Source organism: Dromaius novaehollandiae, chromosome 15 (genome assembly GCF_036370855.1).
Source record: "Dromaius novaehollandiae isolate bDroNov1 chromosome 15, bDroNov1.hap1, whole genome shotgun sequence".
In the NCBI taxonomy this organism is placed as follows: Eukaryota; Metazoa; Chordata; class Aves; order Casuariiformes; family Dromaiidae; genus Dromaius; species Dromaius novaehollandiae.
The window spans coordinates 16,547,379-16,568,509 of record NC_088112.1 but is presented as its reverse complement, the minus strand read 5'-3'; the positions used below and the strand labels follow the sequence as shown (position 1 = coordinate 16,568,509).

The 21,131-nt window shown below is 47.8% G+C and overlaps 2 protein-coding genes across 2 annotated transcripts; both read right to left on the bottom strand.

The window, feature by feature from the left end:
• Nucleotides 1-12: 12 nt before the first annotated feature.
• On the bottom strand, nucleotides 13-2,967 carry PCYOX1L (prenylcysteine oxidase 1 like). The gene is made up of 6 exons (XM_064521033.1): nucleotides 2,806-2,967; nucleotides 2,436-2,642; nucleotides 1,616-1,790; nucleotides 1,248-1,459; nucleotides 993-1,133; nucleotides 13-867 (listed from the first exon to the last, which is right to left on the bottom strand). Exons 1-6 carry the CDS (start codon nucleotides 2,897-2,899, stop codon nucleotides 209-211), a joined length of 1,488 nt encoding a protein of 495 aa, XP_064377103.1. The 5' UTR covers nucleotides 2,900-2,967; the 3' UTR covers nucleotides 13-208.
• Nucleotides 2,968-5,987: 3,020 nt separating this feature from the next.
• On the bottom strand, nucleotides 5,988-19,945 carry GRPEL2 (GrpE like 2, mitochondrial). Its single transcript, XM_026122685.2, has 4 exons — nucleotides 19,777-19,945; nucleotides 13,008-13,176; nucleotides 12,017-12,098; nucleotides 5,988-10,315 (listed from the first exon to the last, which is right to left on the bottom strand). The coding sequence occupies exons 1-4, from the start codon at nucleotides 19,851-19,853 to the stop codon at nucleotides 9,960-9,962; spliced, it is 684 nt and encodes a 227-aa protein (XP_025978470.1). The 5' UTR covers nucleotides 19,854-19,945; the 3' UTR covers nucleotides 5,988-9,959.
• Between the last annotated feature and the right edge of the window lie 1,186 nt (nucleotides 19,946-21,131).

Below are 21,131 nucleotides of genomic sequence, written 5' to 3'. Positions count from 1 at the left end.
AACCAAAGCATATGGCATGAGACTCACAGCAACACAGGGCAGGGACTGTATTCCTGAAGGCAAAGCATGTTCAAGTCATCTGAGACACAGCCCTTCCCCCTCCCACATCTCCTTCCCCCAGCCCCAAACCCCATGGCGTCCCCAAGGCAATAAATACTCCCAAGGCTACTACACGCAGAAGCTCCTGGCCCACCCGCTCCCCTGCGCATCACAGTTCAGTCTTCACCTTGTGCATCAAGTCCTTCTGGTCAATTTTCTCCAGGTCCTGATACCAGCGGTTATAAGCCAGGAGGGCCACATTTTTGGCTGCCACAGCTACCATTTCCATGGAGCTGGCCACCCACTCGACGCTGCTGAGGTAGAAGAGGTTGTCGTGGAGCACGATGGGCGGGAGGGACTTGGCAGAGTCGTAGTGGGGATATGCCTGCCACTCTGTAACCTGCACTGAGTAGTAGGACCGGAAGAGGGTCTTCAGCTGCTGCTTGTCCAGCGGTTGCTGGGAGAGGACTCGCCACACCGCAGCCTCCTGGGGCTGCTTGCGACGGAAAGCAGAGGAGATGTTGACAGGACAGATGTTGTCCATGGCATTGAAGAAGAGGTCGGGTGTGTCAGTCGTGAGGATGCTGGCGAAGGGGAAGAGCTTGGGGTCGGGGAAGCCGAAGTAGGAGGAGTTGAGGTAGCCGTGCACCACGGAGGTGACGGAGGGCTGGAAGGCACCGGGGAAGTCGGTGATGGGCGGTTCGAAGTTCTGAAAGGTGAAGTTGCTCCTGCTGGGTTGCAGGGGAGCTGTCAGCACCACCATGTCGTAGAAACCTGAGCCCTGGCCCTCGCCGTCCTCGTAGTGCACCTGGTACAGGGCTCTCCCTTCTGAAAAGAGAAGGTGGGCAGCCCTGAGCCTCTACCTGTATTGCCCTGGCCTTCCAGCCCCCCACCTTTACTATCACAGGGGCTGGCCAGACCCCACACCCTCCACCCCCCATGCCCAGCCTCACCTGAGCTGTGCAGAGAAATGCCCGTCACCCTGGCAGGGATTACGTTGGCTTTGGTCAGCTTCAGCAGACCTGAACACACCAGCTTGTTGCCTCCTTCCACCGCCCATGTGCTGCCCTGGGCCCCTGCCAGTGACATGGCTCCTGGGGAGAGGAAGAGTAGGGTGCCTCAGGCTCCCCAGCACAATACCCTGCCCGGAGAGGGGACCCCAGGACGGAAGGTCACACAGGGAAAAGGGGGGGTGTCCCCAGTTTCACCTGCAAAGGCGGGCACCAGCACTGACTGGCCATAGCTGGAGCGCAGCACGGCCGCGATGACATCGTCCACGAAGCGCTGCGTGACACCCACCTCCAGCAGGGACTCGGCCACCGAGCGCTGTGTCATGTTGACAAAGGCCTCACCCCCCAGTGAGCGCAGCAGCTCCTCCAGGCTGGAGAAGGCATAGCCATACGCCTGGTACTTGTAGATCCTGGAGGCGACAGAAGCACAGGAAACCTCCGTCCCCTCCATGCTGCCAGCCAGTCCCAGCTCTCCCCGAGAGGAACAGGCACGGTGCTGCGAGGGGAATGTGAAGTCCCGGTGCTAGAAAAGGCCTTGTCCCCCCACCGCCCTGCAGCTCTCCTACCTCATGAACTTCTCCATCACCTCCTCCACCCACATCTGCAGGCGCAGGAAGCTGATCCCATAGTGCCACCAGAGCCGGAAGAGGTTCAGCAGGTACCAGTCTGTCTCCTCCAGGACGAAGTGCTCCCCACTGAAAATGGCGCTCTTCCCTGCCACCTCACGCCGGTGCTTGAGGCCTGCAGGGAGAAGGACCCTGCCTTGCACTCCCTCTGCAGCCGAGCATCTGAGCTCTGCTCTGCACCTCGGGGTGGGCTGACCGCTGGGAAAAAACAGTGCCAAGTACCTCCACACTGGGGACAGGGGTAGGTCAGAGGGTAAAATAAAAGATCCTGCTCTTACATCAGGGCTCTTTGCTCTTGAACCAGCTGAGGACAAGATAAGGTACAAATGCCTCAAACATCAGGGATGTGCTCAGTGTGAAACCCTGGGGTTCTTCAGGCATGGGGCATCCCCATAGGTTGGGGCATCACATGGAGTCAACCTGCTGCAGGTCAGGACCCGCCTGACACACACACTCAGCCCTGTGGAGATGGAGACCTGCAGACCCTCCACCCCCGCACCAGGGATCTGCCAGGACCCCTCACCGCTGGTGCTCTGCTGGGCCACCCCCAGCCCTTTCTCTAGCACAGGACAGACGAAACAGGGCCGGGCAGCAAAGGGGTTTGCCAAGCAGCCGGGGAGGCTGCGGCAGCCTGGAAGCACCCTCCAGCCTCCCCAAGGCAAGCAAGTCCCAGAAGCCTTTCGGATCGGGGAGGGAGGGCAGCGCCGGGCGAGCGGGGGCTGCTCCTCGCAGGGGGGCCCGGCCGTGCCCGCACACTCACCCAGGATCTTGACGAAGTCCTGCATGTGCAGGTTGAGCGAGTGGATGGAGGCCCCGCCGCTCTCGTACTGCTGCTTGTTGACGGTGACGGTGGCCAGCCGCCCCCCGACGCTGGCCTTCTCGTACACGTCCAGCTGCACCTGCGGCCCGAAGTGCTGCTGCAGGAAGTAGGCGACGGCCGAGCCGCCGATCCCGGCGCCCACCACGGCTGCCGGCAGAGAGGGGGGAAGCGGCGCGTGAGCCCGGCGCCCCCGAGGGGGCGGCCGCCGCGGACAGACGGCCTCGCCCCGGCCCCGGCCGCCTCCCCCGGCCCCCGCGGGGCACGAACCGCCCCCGCCCGCGGGCATCCGCCCCGCTGCCCCCGCTCCTACCGATGCTGCGCGGCGGGGCGCGGGCGGCGGCGGCGGCCCCGGCCAGGAGGGCGGCGAGGGCCGGCAGCAGCAGGACGGCGGGCGGCGGGGCCATGGCGCGGACGGCGGCGCGGCGCGGCGCGGCGAGCGGGGCCGGGCAGCACCGCCCGCCCGCCCCGGCCCGCCCCTTAAAGCAGGCTCGGCCCCCGGCGGGCGGGGAGCCGCGGGCGGCCCGGCTCGGCGCCCCGCGGGCTGGCGGCCGCCGGGGAGCAGGCGCGGGGCCGGGGCTGCCCGGCGGAGCACACGGGGCTCAAACCCACGTCTGAGCCGGGAGGCCGCGGCCAGGCCCCGCATCAGCCCTTTTGTGCCATCGGGTACAGAACCAGCATTGAAGCAGGTCTCCGTGAAAGCAGGGACATTAGCTGCCTTACGCCTCCCCTGGATGGGGAGGAGGACGGAAGGTTAACAAGGCCCATGCAGATGCTGCTGCTTGCCAGCACGGAGGGAATTGGATCATGGGGAGCAGAGGCAGAACCGCCTGCAGTGCCGAAAACGAAAGCACTGAGCCAGCGCTTCTCCCTGCTGCAGATTGCAACACGAGAAGGCTCAGGGCAAGGCACGTGGGAGGACTGGGTTTTGTTTCTGCAAAGCCAGAGGGATGCGCACAAATTTGCCCTGTCTTTTATGAAAGCACCACGGTGGAAGCGCCAGGCTAACAATTCTGGAGCTGCGGCAGCAGTACAAAAGCAGGCCTTGTGATAATTTATCTCCCAGTACTCCCTCTGAGAATGACACCAAGGCTCAGAGACTCTCAGCATTCAGAAGTGCTGGCTGTGGTACATGAACATGTCTAAGCACAGTTACACAGAGGATCCGCAATGCACAATGTCCTAACACACAAGCTGCCCGTCAGCCAAGACATTGCAACCACCAACTCGCAGCTGATCTGATGTTGAACTGATGGCCCAGAGCCGAGAGCAGCTGCCTGGAATGGGTAGCTCAGGCCTGCACACAAGCCACCTCAGGACCACCTCCTCTGGCACAGCCCCCCACACGGGACATCCCCCCCAAGCACTGTGCTTTCAAACTCAGGAAAAATCTGCTTTTCTTGCACTTCCCTGCCACCAACAACTGGGTCAGTTAGCCATCAAGGGAGCTCCAGCTCCCTTTCTTCATTCCCTGTCACACTCACTCACCTCTCTGCTGCTACAAGCTTGCTGGAGGTTGCACCATAGCCAAATATTCAAGCCAAGCTGCTGTGGGAACATGTTTTCCCATGTTCTCTGTTTGTGCATTTGCAAATACACAGTGCTTAGTACCTGGCTGGAAGGGAGCAGGCTGGATTCTGCAGTGGCTTATGCATCAGCAATGGCATTTCAAGACTTTCTGCCCTAGGCAAAACAAGGTGCCCAACAGCAAGGAGCTTGTGCCACAGGGATCCCACCTGGGAGTTTGCTGCTACTAGGAATACAAAGGATAGCAAAGACTGAGCAAAAACTGAAATGCTTAGTACATATTACAAATCACAGCACCTAGAGCACACTGTAGTCAATGGCTGGCTCCATATCAAGCGACGAAATTAAGTTTGGGTTCAAGCCATTATCAGAGCTTTGTCTTAGAAGGAAACACAGACCACATGCACAGTCCTACTCCCTTCCCCCAGGCAGGAGCTGCTTCACAGCCGAGTTCCTGCAAGAATAGCTTAGGTAACCCAGAAACGTAGACATGAATGTGTGGGGGATGCAGTCAGAAACTACTGCTCCACTCATCCAAGGTCTTACATTGGGCAGTATCAGACCACTAGACAGGGAGACTACTTGCCCAAAGCTGCTTAAAAAATAGAACACGTCTCCACAGCCTGCCTCAGATTTTAACAAGCTGTTACTTAACTGCCCTGTTATCACCATGGCCGTGGGCGACAAGAAATCAGGCTGTTACACTAACAGCAAAGCTCTTAGGTGTCTAAGTACAGCTTTGGATGCCCTTCCTTTCAGCCGTATCTGGAAGAGCTGATCACGCCTTTCTTGTAGACGTTCTGCAATATTGTGCCATAAGCAAAACGCATCTCCCCTTGCTCACGAGCTATGATGCTTTCCTGTAGATGGAGGTTGCTCTGGTTTGAAAACCTCCACTTCTCACTGTTGCTAGAGAGAAAACCAGAAGAACCAGATATTACTAAGGCAGTAGCAGGTAGCAGTATTTCCTGGTCTTGTCTGGTTAGCATACCCATACATCAACCCAATCACAACTGCTTTCAGGGAGAAAAAGCCCATATATGGGAAGCAGCCTCTACAAGCACAGGGGGAACGCTCTGGCTCTGTTTGGCAGGTAGATAGCTGCTGCTTGAAAGACCTATGTTGAACATAAAAAAAAATAATAATAATCTTACCCCCAAAAGGCCATTTATAAACAAACTGCAAAGGCCTTTTCTAATGAGAAGTGCACAGGGACATTCAGAGCTTCAGGAAAACAAGGAAAGTGAGGCCCACTGACACAGGAAAAAAACGCTATTAGAAAAAACCAAAACCAGGAATGAAGGCCTGGTTATTACTGCATCGTACAAAGGTCTCAGAGAATGAAGAAAGGGAGAATCAAGTATGTCCGTTGCAATCACACACCCACAGAGCACCAAGAAATTTGTGAAATCATAACCCACCTGTGGATACCATAAGCTTTAATGCACACTGTATATTAAGCCATCTGAAATGAGCCGCCATAGAGTATGCCTGCTAAAACATACCATACACAAAAAAGAGAAAAATGCAGTAAAGTAAAGCTATGAGAGCACTGAATGGTAAAAATAAATCAAGGTATCAAATATTTCGACTTGCAGCACAATTCTGCAGAATGAAACATCAAATGCTGGCAGAGAGCATCACTCTACACAACGGTCTATGAGCAGACTTGTTAGGAACAGAAATGAAAGCAGGCAAGGAAGTCAGAGAAACATCCTATGGGCAGTTTATCAGTGCAGAAATCCCTGGCAACTTACCTGTGGAAGTAAAGATGACCCAAGTGTGCATATGCACCTTTCTTGGGGACGAGCTAAAGGTTTTCTAACCAAATGTTCAGGAGAGGTGTCTGCTGCCCTAGACAGTGCAGCCAGATCTGCAATAGGTAGAAACAATCCACGGTCCCACCCAACTCAAATGACAGTCAGAACGAGAAACAGTTTGGGGCAGGGGAAAAAAAGAAAAAAGAAATAACTTCATTTTTTTTTATTAGCAAATGGACAGTATCTGGACGTCTAAAAGAAATCAGCCCATTCCAACATTAACTCAAATGTTGTTGTCAATTACGTGCACCATTCCCACACTTCAGTCCTTCTCTTTCATACAGCCAGAACCTTTGGGTAAATAAGAGCTCAGAAACACAAAAACATACAATATATACAGGTTTCCCACCAGTTAAGTGGACTTTGATTTTTGGAGATAAGCAATACTTTGTTCATTTGACTTTGCAAGAAATAGCAAAACCATCTTGCATTTTAAAATAAAAAAACACTACAATATTCACAATAAAACTTAAATACATTTTTTTAAAAAAAATTAAAGGACTGCTAATAGCCATTGATTTATCACAGCTGTTTCAACAGAAGCTCTGCTGATGAAGCACTGAGAATTTAAGGTTCACAAAGTGACATTCACATTCTCTGCTGCTTATGGTCAGAGAGTTAAGACACTGTCACGCATGAGACAGTGCCGCTGAAGACTCATCTAAGAGTTCAACTCAAATTATGTCCCACTGACAGGATATGGTAAGGTCACAGAACAAGGCAAATGCCTGTGTACAGCATGGCTGCCAGTTTTCCAAGAGCAGCAATGTATCTCCACGCATCACTGCATGCATTTATCTAGTTGCCTGCATTCCCAGCTCAAGTTCTTCAGTTCATGGCTGGCCTAACTGAGTGGAAATGACTAACATGTATGCAAAACTTCCTCTCTTCTGTTATTCTGTCCCTTCTAACATACTCCTGTGATTTATTAAATAGTCATTGAATAAAGTGACTGGAGAGAAAAAGCTTATGGGTCAGATTCCTCTCTGGTGTAATTCTGGAGAGTGCAACAAGGAACCTGTTCCACTGTGCAAGCTTTACACAAACATGGAAGACAACAAGGGAACTGCTATCTAGAAAAGAGAAATTTGATCCATCCTTAGACAATCTTATCCACAATAAAAGGGATCATTAAGTGTGCTTGAAAGGCAAGAGGATCAAATTTTGTCTGGGAAGTCTAAATTCTGTGATGGAATACAGGTTTGGTTAGTTCATTTTCACTTCACAATTGAAAGGAAGCAGAAAACTAGGACAAACAGCAGCAACAGCATTTCTCTCTTTGGTAGTTTCTGTAAAAGAGTCTTTAAGTAATGGGTAAATCTTACAGTAACCATCATAAAAGCCTGTTAAGATCCTGTAGAAGTTTCATAGGGTTATAAAGTTGGGGCATAAATTGGGAAAACAGCTTGTCCATAATTAAACAGGACCTGTGGGAGGGTAAGGAAGAGTGCACAGGAACCCTGACCCTTAGATTTCTGTTCTAGCCACACAACAGCACCTCAATGAATGCATATCCCAGAGACAGACCCTAAATCAATAACCTCTCACTACAGATAGAAGGTGTTTCAGAGTGCATTTTAGGGTATTTCCTTAAGGCAAAAAATGGGTGATTACTAGTCGAGGTGATAGGAAGGCCTGGTAAATAGTCCAAAGATGAACTAAGTAGATGTACTACACTTTAAGAGTCAAGTGGCTGAGCGGGTCAGTGTTAGGGAGGCTTTGGATCTGATCACTTTTAGCTGCACACTACAAGTCTAGAGCCAATTAGTTGCAATCTTTTTATAACTGAAAACCACTTGTTACATGAAATGACTGTTTTTGCTCAGTTCCTTACATATAAAGGTTCACATTACAAGTTAATTTCCATAACCAGCTCTCCCCTCATATCTGCAAAAAGACTCAGTTGATAAACAGGGATGGAAGAGGCGGAAGAGAATCAAATTGCTCTTTCCAGCCCAAGATGCAGTTTCCTCAGAACAGGCTGCAGACGGTCATCGAGCAGTACGGCAAGGCTTGCACTGCCACTTTTCATATTGTACCTATTCTCTGTCTTGAGTAGCAGCATCACCTGGTTACCCAGTCACCATGTATGACCAGCAAAAAGAAAGAAAAGAACAGGAAGTCCAGTATTTCTCTAAAATTTCCAACAATGTAGTAAAATGAGCACTGAACTGGAGACTTGCTCAAAGTGACCTAATGCTGCCATGAAGCACTGTTCCAGGGTTGAAGTCTCAGGCACCCACATGAAAACCTAACTACTCAGCGGCACAAAACTACACTTCAAAATTAGAATGCAGGGTGCTCTGAGTCACCCACATACAATTGCCACTAAAGCAGCTTGCACTAGGCATATGAGAAGAGAAATGTCCATCTTTCCTAAAATCCTGGAATGACAATCAATAGGTTGCATGTGTTCTACACAATCTCCCCACATGAAAGATCGTTCAGCCTTCAGTGCTAACTGAAGGCTGCTTTATTCTTGAAGTCCATCACAAGGATTATGCAACTGAAGCCTGCAAAGGAACAGGTGAAGAATAAGCTTCCTTCCAAACCAGTGCTGGCATCCACCATAAAGAAAGAGGTTTTAGAAGCAGATCTCAAATAGCTTTGTCAGGCTACAGATCTAGTTCCAGGAAGTGAAAAGGCAAGAATTAATGAATCAGTAAGAAGCAATCTGAAAACACAACCATTCCGGCCTTGGTTTTGCATAATGCAGACCATAGTCAGGTTTGTACAATTCTTCTGTCATTGTACTGCTCATTACTCTCCAAAGGGTTAAATTCTGACTTTACTCAGTGACATTGAATCCTTTCAGTTTAGATGAATGGACTCCCAAGGCAAGAGGACCACTGGGAAACACATATGCCACACTGCGACAACAACATGCCTCTAACTAGGAGGATGGCTTCAGGTCAGCTTTCACTTTCTCAGCCTTCTGCTTCTCTTTGCTTTCTTGTCACTGTTGCTAAAATTGGTTCAAGGACACTTGAGACTTTTAGTAGAAAAGACTTTTGTCCTTCCTTTCTTTCAAAAAAAACAAAAAAACCACAATCAGGCAAAAGCAGAATCTGAATGTGAACTGTGTTATTTGAGTACTGGTATTGGAGAGCTTGAGAAAATAAAATAAGTCCAGATTTCTTTCTTAAGGGCCTATCTACATTCTGCCAGCAGCATCAAAGAGTATACAGTTTATCATACTTGGAGGCTGCACAAATATTCATCAAGGAAGAGATCTTACTCTCCTCCAAAATATACTTTTTGGTTGGAGAAAGAGAGATCTGAAAACAGCTTTCTATGCTCCACCAAGGACCACTCCCTAATTTTACCCTTTGAAAGAGGGAGGCAAGCTGAAATTTTAGCTGGAGAACAAATATGTACACATTAAAGTTTGACATGACCATGACACCTGAATTCTCTTTAAAACCCCATCAATATTCAACTATAGTATAAAAGAAATATCATTCATTCAGGACTGTTTTCCTGAAAAGAGAAAAGAAAAATTCGGCTCTAAATGCCATTTCAAGTGATCATCTTCATCCCCACCTGAGGGATCTGGGGACATGCGAAGAAACCAAAACCAGCCTGATAATAACACTTAGCACTTTGAGCTTTTCCTCGCCTGAGTGCCTTGCAAAGAAAAAGCCTCACCACATCCCTGTGAGGTAGGTCAATAAGTATTAGTATAGCCCCTTAATACAGATAGGGAAACGGAGGCAGAGAAGTTACTTGCCTAAAGGCCACAGGAGGAGTCTGTCTCAGAGACAGAATTAGGAGACAAGATTCCCTAGCTCGCTGATAATTTCTCTCTCTCTCTCTCATATCCCCCCTTCCCCATAAAACTTTTAATGGAGACTTGAAATCAGCAACAGGGAAAGGGACTACAGTGCCACATCCATGACAGAAAAAGCACGACTCCTACTGCTCCACATACTCCAAAAAGGAACATTAAATATACAAGTACCTTAGAATTAATGGCAAAATAACTGCACACATCGTAAAGAAGCCAACATACAATACAAAACTAGGTTAATAAATAAAGACATGCAGCTGCAGTTGTCACTGAGTGCCAAAGGGTCCTCAGCTCATTAAGGTCCCAGATGCCAATGGGTAAAAGCCCATGTCATTCCTGTGACTCTACTGCCACACCGACGAGTGCGTGTCTGATAGTGCGCCCATGGAGTTTATAGCCATCCTGAGTCACCAGCGCTATCGTGCCTGGCTGCATTCCCTCAGCTGGTACATGGCAGACTATTTCATGGTCATATGGATCATATTTGCCACCAACAGGGTTCATCTTCTGAAGGCCATGTTTGGCAAATACACTTTGCAATTTGGCCTCTATGAGAGAGAGGCCTTCATAGATTTTCTTTAAGGTTGGATTTGGATTACTAGGCTCCGCTTCTCCCGCAGCACTCTCAGCAGTCTTCTCCAAGATATCTGCTATCTCCACAAGGTCCCTGCAGAAACTCTGGATCCCTACAGGCACAAAGAAGCAAGAAGTAAATGAAAGTTAGTTTAACTACAGAACAGACAGAGCTGCAGTACTAATGGCAGGCACAAAGCCACAGAAGTTTCAAAACATCTTGAAAGCTGTTACCTAGCTCCAGCTTCAATGAGAGCAGGTGGTGCTTGCCTCTCCTGTAGCCAAAGCTTTAGTATTATATGCATAGTATCCTAGAGACCCCCCAAATCAAAGTATATGCAAGAAAGGCACATCTATAAAGAACAACAATTATATAATCTACCTGACAGAGCAGAGTAAGATTATTGATATTTCACTTCAAGAAGTTCTTGTGACTAAGACTTGTGATTCAGAACACTCTCTTACACAGGTCCAAAGAAAAAAATATTTTGCCAAACAACTCACATAAATGTCCATGCACACAGAAAACAAATAAGGGGAAGCAAATACAATGCATGACCATTCGAAAGTATATCCACAAATTCATTCACAAGTTAAAACTACTGTGGAAGGACTGGACAAAATGGTCCTTGTGTTGTTTGTTCAAGTTATGCAGCCTTTTTCATTAGAAAACAAAGTTTTTTAATATTTTGGATTCAGGTTGCACACATTTCTAGGAGCAGCATGTTACACAGTGCAATAATTACAAGAAAATCAGCCTCCCTCAATTACACAGACAGCGTAGCTAACTTATGGAAAAAACACATAAGGAAAACAGAGAAAGAGAAACAATAACTTGGTGCTGTCTACGCTTGCATATACATGTTTAAACATGCATAGAAGGAAAAAAGCATGAAGGAGAAGGAAGTTGCACAGGAGCAGCCAGAAGCAGAAGCACCAGTGTTTTAATGCTCTACAGAGCCCCATGCTTCACCCCATGAGCAACTTCTAACAAAGAACCTCATTTTTCTTCAAATCCAAAGGGTATTGCATATAAAAAAGTCAAACAGTTCAAAAAACCAAAACCAGCAAGACAAGTCATCTAGGATGACCTCGACAGCTATTTTATAGCACAGTGGGTGGAACAGAAAGAAAAAATACAGCAGTTCTAATCTGACCCTACTGGAATTAGCTAATAAAAACTCTGAGATCAATGCATTATGGAGAATAAAAGTTTCTCATTCTCAGAGATGGTGCTGGCAGAGTGCAGTGATTAAACAGCAGCTTTTTCCTTCTTCACCTGTTTAGTACATCAGTTGCTAAAGCTACAAATCTGTCTCACTTTATCAATACCAAAACATTTATTAGGGAAATTTTAAAGAACATTTGATACAGGAACTGACAACCTTTGTCCCAGGCAGGACCTGCCTACAAAAACCAGAGCAGAAGAGGAGGGGCTCTTAACACACTAAAGGAGATCACAACCCGCTAACACACCTGAGAGTACAGAATATATTCTCCAAGTGCCATTTCTTAGTATACAGAAGAAACTGTGATTTCAGTTAAGTAAGTAGAACTACACTCAACTGTACCAGAGCTATTTTAGTAAAAGAAGGTAACAAAACAGTCACTGAGACAAACCCAACATGACACGGCTGGACATACAAAAAAGACAGCTAGTAAGCCCAGACACCCGTCAGTCCAGGCCAAACATCACGCCAGACTTTACAATGAACAAGGCCAGGAGAATGCAGAGAGAAAAGCTGTTGATCAGCATTTTATGCTCAGGCAGGCAGGCCACTGCAGTAAACACAGCTCTGCCTCACTTTGCTTACCAAAGAGTTTGGCATCTTCCACAAATTTCTGTGTTCTCCTCCGGACATTCTCAGAATCTGCCAAAGCTTTCCGGTATCGCTCCTGTAACCGTAACAGTAAGAGGAGGTATCAGACAAGGAAGGAAAACTGATTTCCTGTCAAGTTTGCGATTCCTTAGAAACTATTTAAAAAAAAATCCGCTTCAACTAAGACGACAGTGCAGGGGTCACGAGTTCTCACTAGAACATGCAAACCCAAGCTCCTCTCCTTACTGATTAATCGGCACAACTACAACTCCCTCAAAGGGCCCAAGTGAAGGCCAGAAGCATTCAGGACACAGCTCGGCTGAACACTGCATTGTCAGGCTGCTGCTTTTTGCATGACTCACTCTGCAGCTATTGAGATGCTCCTTTCTCTAGCAGGAGAGCTGGCAGTCTTAGCAACAGATCTGCAATCAGCTGATTTATCTCTTAGTGCAGTAGATCTCATTACTCTCAGGGCAATTATTTCCAGAACTGTCCAGTGCTGCGATATTTAATCCTCTCCTTAGTTAAACCTATTCTTGAAAGTCCCTATAAAACAATTCCCACCATTTCCACCACACCACTGTAGCTAAAGATGATTTCCCTTCTCAGGCTATCTGGATCCAGTATGTCACAGTATGTGATGCTAGTTAAGACAAAACTACTGCCATTCTCCCTGTACAATGATGTGAAAGGTTTGACCAGGCCATCTTGAGCATACAGTTTTGCCATCCAGGATCAGACTGTCAGGGCCTTGCTCCTACTGACAGATGGTGTTTCTGGGGAAAGCAGGATGTACTTCTCTCACAGTGCACCCTCTCACAGTTAGAGCACAGCCACTTTTACGGTGCCACAGTGCAGCGGTGCTGGGTGCATGTTACGATGCTTACAGAGGAGGCTTGGGATCAAAGACAGTCTCCTATATCAAGAGGACTGAACGAAAGGCGTAACGATGCCATCAGCAGACAGACTCTGATAGCATACTCACAGTTAAATCACGGACTTGTTCTTCCAATTTGATGGCTTTGTGCTCTAAGGCACGTTCAGAAAGGGGATGCTTCGGCTCATCGTGGGGATCTTCTGGGCCACACTCATCTCCTGTACTTCTCTGCTGAGCTGCGGTGCTGAAGACAAATGAGGAACCCCTCAAAGGTAACCTAGTGACAAAAAGAAGGAAAAAAAAGTAACAATGGGTCAAAAAGAATTCCAGTTTAGTGTCATCACTAATAGTAGGATCTCTTTAAATAGGTAGGTAGGATTGCCAGTAAAATTTCAGCTCTTATCAGTAAAGACAGGCAACTAGCACAAAAACGCAGAAGATGGATGTTTTGAAAAATTCTTTTAACACTCTCATGTCACTGAAGAAGCTGTATGTCACTTCTCTGACATACCTTGAAAAGATTTGTCCTTGTCAGATTTTGACAGGAAAATAACTTATCCGTGGCCTTTTAAGTAACATCCCAATACAGGTGGTCAATACAGGACAGCAAATTCCAGAAACATTTTTGCAAAGTAGTCTTGAAAAGGAGGCAGATAGCATAGAGTTGCTTTAAAAATGATTTTTGAAAAACAAACATTCCAAGCAAAATTCAGCAAGATCTGCGAACCCACAGCACTTCTCTAAGATACATGGGCAGAGCCTAGCCTACTTTTCTAAGAAGGTATGGTTACTGCAAAAGGTAACACACTGATAGAGTGGCTGTGGAAGTCAGTGAAGCAATTTAACAAGCTAGGATGGACATACCAGAGTCTCAAACTGCTAACTAACAGGATTCAATTCTGGGATGCTCTGTTATGTTTATTCGCCTGCGTACACACAGACATAATACATGGTGTATTCAGTTCTCTTCCCCTGAGTGAAGAGGAGGACAGTTTGAGGCTTTTGCCAAGCAGTTTCTTTTACAAAGTAACAACTGCTAGACTGTACCCAGCTTCCATGTCCACTGCACAAAGAACTGTTTTAATAAAAAAAGAAAAGCAAAAAAAAAGAGAGAGAGAAAGGAATTATCCAGTACATGATCAAGTTTTGTGTATTCTAGATGTTGCTGCATTTATTCTGGAGCCTTCTGCCAGAATCCTCACAACTCCATTAGAGTTTGAAAAAGGGATGGAATGTGTCAACTGAAAATTGTCACTAATATAGCTCAACAGTTTTAAGCACTTCAACTATTTTTATCTCTACTGGCAGTGAAAAGCAGTCCTAAAGGCAAAAAACAAAATAAGCTCAGACCTCAAGTGCTGAAGCCTAGCTTTGTTTCCAATGACATTTTCATCCCAAGTATATTTTTCAGCTAAAAAGCATACTTGTCGATGGTTCGTATTGGCAGAGCAGAAGCAGGTCATCCAGGAGATTGATTCTAGAACTTGCAGGCGAAATTACAAAACAACCAAGGAGTCAGATAATCAGACTGTGGCGTAGGAACACTGCCTAGGTGCCTAGATTCTTATCCTATACCGCAACAATCTCACAGATTCTCCCCAAAATAGATAATAGAAGTCAGGCTGAAAACAGTTTTGGTCAAAAAGATGATGAAACACCAGCAGGCTAGACATTCTGAAAAGTAAAGAAAATATTTATCACTTCTTTCTGTACTTTATTTTCTCAAAGCACTCGGGTACGAGCAATAATCCTGTCACTCCAAGAGGCACACCAAGATTTTTTTACTCCCCCTCCTACAGGCAGGGTACCGAGACAGAGAGATACCACCTGCTTTTACAGAACTGATCTAGACAAAACCCATTCACATCAGAATAACACCAAAGCCTCAGCCTCCCTCCCATACCTTACACCAAACATAGAGTTTGCAGAAGAAAGTTCAGTTTACTTCCAAGACAGCTCCATTTAGGAAACATTTTAGTATCTGCTTAACAAGGAAGGGTGTCTCCTTTCTTAGGAACACCTGGCCTCTTCCTCAGAGCAGGGCTTTCAACAACCTCTTTAAGAAAAGGGTTTTGGATATAAGTGCATACCTCTACCAAGTACAATGCAACATGGTACAGAAATTACTGCACTGGCACTGATGCAAACTTTTATGTTTATACAGCACAATTCAACACTGCATGGAGATACTAAGCTGGGCCTCTATCAGTACAACTGAGTTCATGTTACCGAGCCTGCACCATTAAGCTTTCTTGCTTTTGGGGGAAGCTATATTGCTTGGGTACATCATTGCAAAGTGCACTACTTTTGTTTCTGGATCTATCAAACCGGTCATGAGGCTTAAGCGCAGTTCAACAATCCAGCTAAGCTGACCTAACAGCTCCAACGGATGGGTTGCTCCCTTTATTCCAGTACCGGAACTGGGCAGTTTCTGCAGAACGAAGGTTCAGGGAGCTAAACCAGCATAAAACTAACCCTACAAAACAAAGAAAACAGTTTCCTGTCTATATCCCTGAGTAGGTTTGCTGAGAGATGAGTGCAAATGCCAGCACAAAAGAGAAGACAAGCATGCGAAGCCTGGAGAGATGCAGGAGGGAGAGCAGCAGAAGGCAAGAAGTGTTGACACCTCTTTCGGTTCATAACCTGGGCTTAGACTGCTTTATTTGGTTGGCCAAAGTCCAGTCTAAGAGACTTGTATCTGCCCGAAGACCACCAAGCATATCTTACCACTCCCTGCTTAAGTAGCCCAGGTGTTTCCTCATTTTATCTTTAATACAAGGCTGCTAAAAGTCCCATGACCCTAATGACAAACTTCCTTTTCCCACCTGAGGTATATTTGCATACAATTATGTATTAAGTAGGTACTTAAAACATATTCTGTTTGTCAAACCACACCTTTTCAACACATAACACACCAACTACAAATCAGATGGTACTTTTGCTAAGTCCATTTACTCTGAAGTAGGATGTTCCTTACACTAATCTTTAAAGAACTAGGCTGTTGTAAAAAACTGGGCCCACCATTGCAGTTCCAGGAATGCCGACACAGAAGAAAATACTACATTTTAACCACTGCTGCAGAGATTTGTTCAGGGCACAACACCCCATCTTGAATGATTTTTAAGATGCCTGTCACTGTGGCATTTTATGTGCTTCCTAAATATAGATTTGCTGGAAACTATCATCAACATACAATAGCTTAAGCTTTAATAAATGTTGCATAGGGAATCAAAAACTTACACAGTATGTTCAGGACTGCTCACTGTAGAGGTTTCATTTGCTTCACTGAACTGAAACTTTACTGAACATACTATCAATGGTGGTTTAAAGAAAAGAGAACATGCTGGGTTTTGTATTTCTTAAAAGTTACAGAATGCTAAAACTAAACAATTCTTTAAAAAAAAAACAAAACACATGCCAGCTAAATCTCTCATTCTGCTAGTATGATGTAATTGTCTAGATACACTGACTAGGTTTAGCTGGCTGATTCAACTTCAGTTATTAGTCATAAGTTACTGTACTCCCAGGTAAGTGTTTTAATTTCACTATATGCTTCTAAAGGAAGTGTCATATTATTTTTCTCATGCAAGCATCCTGAGTAACAATTTCAGTAACATGAACTGTTAGGATAAAAGAAACTCAAGGACTTTGTGCTGCATTGGAAACTATCTCAGTAAAAGACAGATAAGAAGGCAGATCATGACCACTGATCCTGCCAGCAACATCACAAAAATGAATTAGTTACGAGGCAAAAGGGAATACTTCTAAATAGCAGTGGCTCATTATTTTGGAATTAAAATCAACAAACAGGCAGCTGTTATTCACAGATTAATTTCTAAAAATAAATTTTGGTTTGTTGATTTGTTAACATAGTACTTTTCCAAAGCTATAAAAGGAGATTAAACCACAGATGAGGAAAGGGAAAGTCTCCCTTCACCCAGCCTTCAAAAAAAATCAATCAATGAAGCCTTAAAGAACTGTAAAGTTTCTTTGTAAAAAAAAGTCCATGGTAAGAATCAACCACAAACTTTGTACTTAATCATCTCCCTTTTCATTTAAAGAGCTGCAGCAATGGAAATTAGTCATGCTACAGATGCAACAAGCTGAAACACAGCTGAGAAAGCAACCTTGCTAGGCACCTCACAGGTTAGACATCTGCAGTTTTAGAAAACTACACAAATGAGTTAACTCTTCTGCATCCAAGAAGCAGAGCTTAGTGAGTCATTTCCCTTTGCAAGTGATTTACACTACACGAATGGGTGTGTTTTAGTGTGTAGGAGGAGAGGGGCATGGACAAGCTGGTGCTTCAGCTACAGGGACCTGCCTACGTGAAGCAAAGAGTTGCTTGCATGGACTCCTTTTTCCAGCTAGTGAAACCAAGTCACAAAACACTCCTCCATGCAATAAAACCCCCTGGATATCATGTGTTGTTTAAACTAGCCTGCTTTAAATGTTGCTGACAAGAAATGAGAACTGCAGACTGACTCCAAAGGAAATCCTTAAGAAAGACTAATAGACAGAATTGAAAATGCCAATTTACTCCTTCCTCAAAGATGAAAGAAATACTCTGCTAAAAAGGGCAAGCACTATTTACAGTCTGTCCACTGCACTGTGCTGTAGCTTCTAAACACAGTCTTGATAACAGCTGTCCTAAAAATAGACAGAAATCCCCCTGGAGGAAGTCGAGACATCCTGAAGTGACAGACATGGGGAAGTCCCAGAGGGTGTGAAGGGATTATAAACTGAGCTGGTGATTCAAAGAAATTTATGAACTAATGTCAGAAGAGGGCAAATAAATAGAAGTAGGAGAAAACCTGATTGCAGCCATATGGTTTAAAACAGCTGTCCTTTAATATTATTAGAATGATAAGAAAAACAGGTCTGTAGTCAGAACCAGAGTATCATCTCTCTTTCTAGAGCACAGGAATGATGCCCCAAAACCCCAAACTCACTCTTTCATGTACTCTCCGAACACAAGATTTTATCTCAGCTCCTCCTATACCACTCCCTGCTTCTCCTCCCAATCAGCATGACAAACCATACAACTGCTGAGATACACAGAAACACCTACATTGGTGTTTTAGATCTGATCAGGAGTGTGCTTTAGAGGGGAATCGCCTAATTACCTCCACTTTCATCACTGAAGGATGTCAGAGAATATTATGTGGATTCCCTGCGCATGAAACCAAACTGGAGAACAAGCTTCAGGAGCACACCTCAACGCATGATGGCTGTAAATGGGCAGTGACCCAGATCAAAGTTAGTCTGAAGTAAGAAGTCTCTGAAACATGCGCAGCATGGATGTTTGGTCCTCACAACTGACTGTTCTGCTATAGAGACCTGCTCCTATTGTAATGCAGGCACATCCAGAGAGTACTTATATACAAAGATTCGTTTCACACCAGTGGTAGATTTGTCTGTCCTTCATGAATTATGTTTATTCAGCTTCCGTCAGACAAAGTCAAATCTATTTCAGACTTGCTGCATATTTAGAGAAGGTCTACATGTTTAGATCAGTTTTCACAAATACAGATCGTATGAAAGAGGAAAGATTTCAGATACACATCTTTATGTCTAGTCCTAAACACAGTTGCTTCTATTATGTGCTCCAGGATTATTTTGTTGTATTTAAATGCTCTTTAGCTTCTTTCAGAGATAAAACTCTAGAATAAATTAATAAGCGTTTTGTGTCTTTTCAGCTGCTTGAATTTCACTCAAATAACCAAAACAGCTGTCATGGATTGCATTGCTCTTTTATAAGCCATATTCCACATGGTCTGATAATATGACTGGACTCTTCTTTCTGTCTAAATATTGAAAAATTAGGTTGTCTCTCTTTCCTTGACCATCGAAAACACATTAAAACCACTACTATGGTATAGGCATTGTATCATTACCAAAAATAAACCCTGAAGAGCATGTTTAATGTATGGTACATTAGTACATGAAAAATGGACAAAGCTCTATCATTATTCATCAAAGGCCCAGGAGTTCTTATGATCAACTAAGGGCTCCTTAAAGAGAAGGGTAAGTTATCTGTAGATACATGAAATGGCAGGAAACAAGCGCAGAATGTGACTTGCTGCATTTACCACAGGAACACTTTCACCCAAAAAGAAAATTTCACCCTTCCAGGGAAGAGCCTGCTGATTGAGAGCACAGCTCCCTTCCCTCTTCTATACCAAGTTATCGGTCAGCTGAACAGGCTGCGCAGCGTCAGGCTCCCCGCATCCAGGGAAGGAGGATGTGCTGGAGGGCCCAGCCCCGGGACAGGCAGGCCTTCCCTGGCTCCCTTTGGAAACAACGTGATTACACCTCTTCCAGCGGCACCGGCAAGTCCCCGGCGCTAACAGAGCTCCGACTCCTGCCACCAGGCAAAGATCTGCTTCCAGGACTGACATTGCCCGCTCCGCACCTCAGGTTTCTCCCAGGTGGCCGGGAGCAGGAGAAGGCGCTTGAGGCCTTCGGACGCGCCCCCGAGGCGCCTCCCGGGAGACCCAGAGCCGCAAGCCCCCGGCAGAAGCCGCCCCCCGCCTTTCCCGCGGCGAGCGCCGGGCACGGCTGCGCCCGCAGCGCCAACTCCCGCCGCCCGCGCGGCCTCTGCGCCCGGCGGGCCGCGAGCTCGGCCGGGGCCTCGCACGGAGGCAGCGCCGCGCCACGGAACCAGCCCGAGCCGGTTCGGTTCGGTTCGGTCCGGTCCGGTCCGGTCCGGTCCGGTCCGGCGCGGGGCGGCGGCGCGGTGCCACGTCTCGCGCCGAGCCGGCCAGGAGGAGGGGTCAGCGGCGGCCGTTGCGGGGGGGGGGGAAGCCCCTCACACACACACACTTTCACACACGCACAGCGAGGAGAGGCGCCTCACCGCCGCCGCCTCACCTACCTGCCGGGCCGCCGCGCGCCGAGGGAGAGGACGGGCCCGAAGCGCTGCCGCGCCGCCCGCAGGGAGCGGCCCGCCATCCTCCCGCCGCCTCGCCGACTGCTCGCGGGCGGGAGCGGCGCGCCGCGGCGCCGCCCGAGAACTACAGCTCCCGGCAGCCCCCGCGGCGCGCGGGCCCGCGGGCGCCGCGGCGACTACAAGTCCCGGCAGGCACCGCGGCGGCGACGGCTGCACAGCCCGGGTGGGCGGTTGCTTGGCATGGCTGAAGTGGGGTGCATAGCCCCGGGGGGAATTGCATGGCCCAGGGGCTGCAGAGCCCTGGAGGGATGCATGACCCGGGGAAGGGGGTTGCATGGCCCCAGAGTGGGGGGTTTGTATGGCTCGAGGTGATTGCATGGCCTGGAGTAGGGTGCGCAGGTCCAGGAGTTATTGCACGGCCCAGGGGATGCACAGCTCCGGAGGGATGCAGGACCCAGGGAAGGGGTTTGCACAGCCCCGGGCGGGGGGGGGGGTTGTATGGCTCGAGGGAATTGCACGGGCTGGAGTAGGGTGCACAGGCCCAGGAGTAACTGTATGGCCCAGGGGGTGCAGCCCTGGGGGGATACATGAGCCGGGGAGGGGGGATTGCATGGCCTGGAGTAGGGTGCACGGCCCCAGGGGGATACTGTGTGGCCCAGGGGCTGCACAGCCCTGGAGGGATGCACAGCCCGTGGTGGTGGTAGGGGAAATGTTGCACGGCCCGGGGGGTTGCACAGCCCCAGTGCTGGGGAGTGCATGGCTCAGGGGGCACGCTGCAGCTTGATGGAGGGGAAGGAGGCCTCGTGCAGCACAGGCGGCTCTCCACAGTGAGCACACGGGCAGCACGTGGCCGGGGCAGCCTTCATCCACCCGCCCACGGTCCAAGAGGGCAGCTCAGAGACCACCCGTCACCACAGCCATGGCCGTGACCGCTGCTTGGCCCGCGGGGTCCCGTGTCGCTGCTCCCGCCAGCCAAGAGCTGCGGCAACGACCAGCCCTGCGCCCAGCGCGTTGGGGCAGCTCGCTGCACATCATTTATTCCTCTGTGAACACCAGAAGTAGCCCTAGCCCCCTGCTCTAAGCAGTCGACACCAATGCCTGGCACACACCGATTTACAGCAACAAAATTCAGCTGCAACAGAAGAGGGGGTTTGGTTTTTTAAGAGAAGCGGTGTGACAGTGAGCCGGTTTTATCTCTTGATTAATAAAGAGCAAAGAGGGCTGATCTAAGGTGGAAGTGTTTTTTTTTCCTGTGTTTGTTCACTCTGAGGTTAGAAAAACCCCCAGCGCCGCTGGCCGAGCGTGCTTTAGCTGAGGACTGCCTCCGAAGTGGCTCCGGG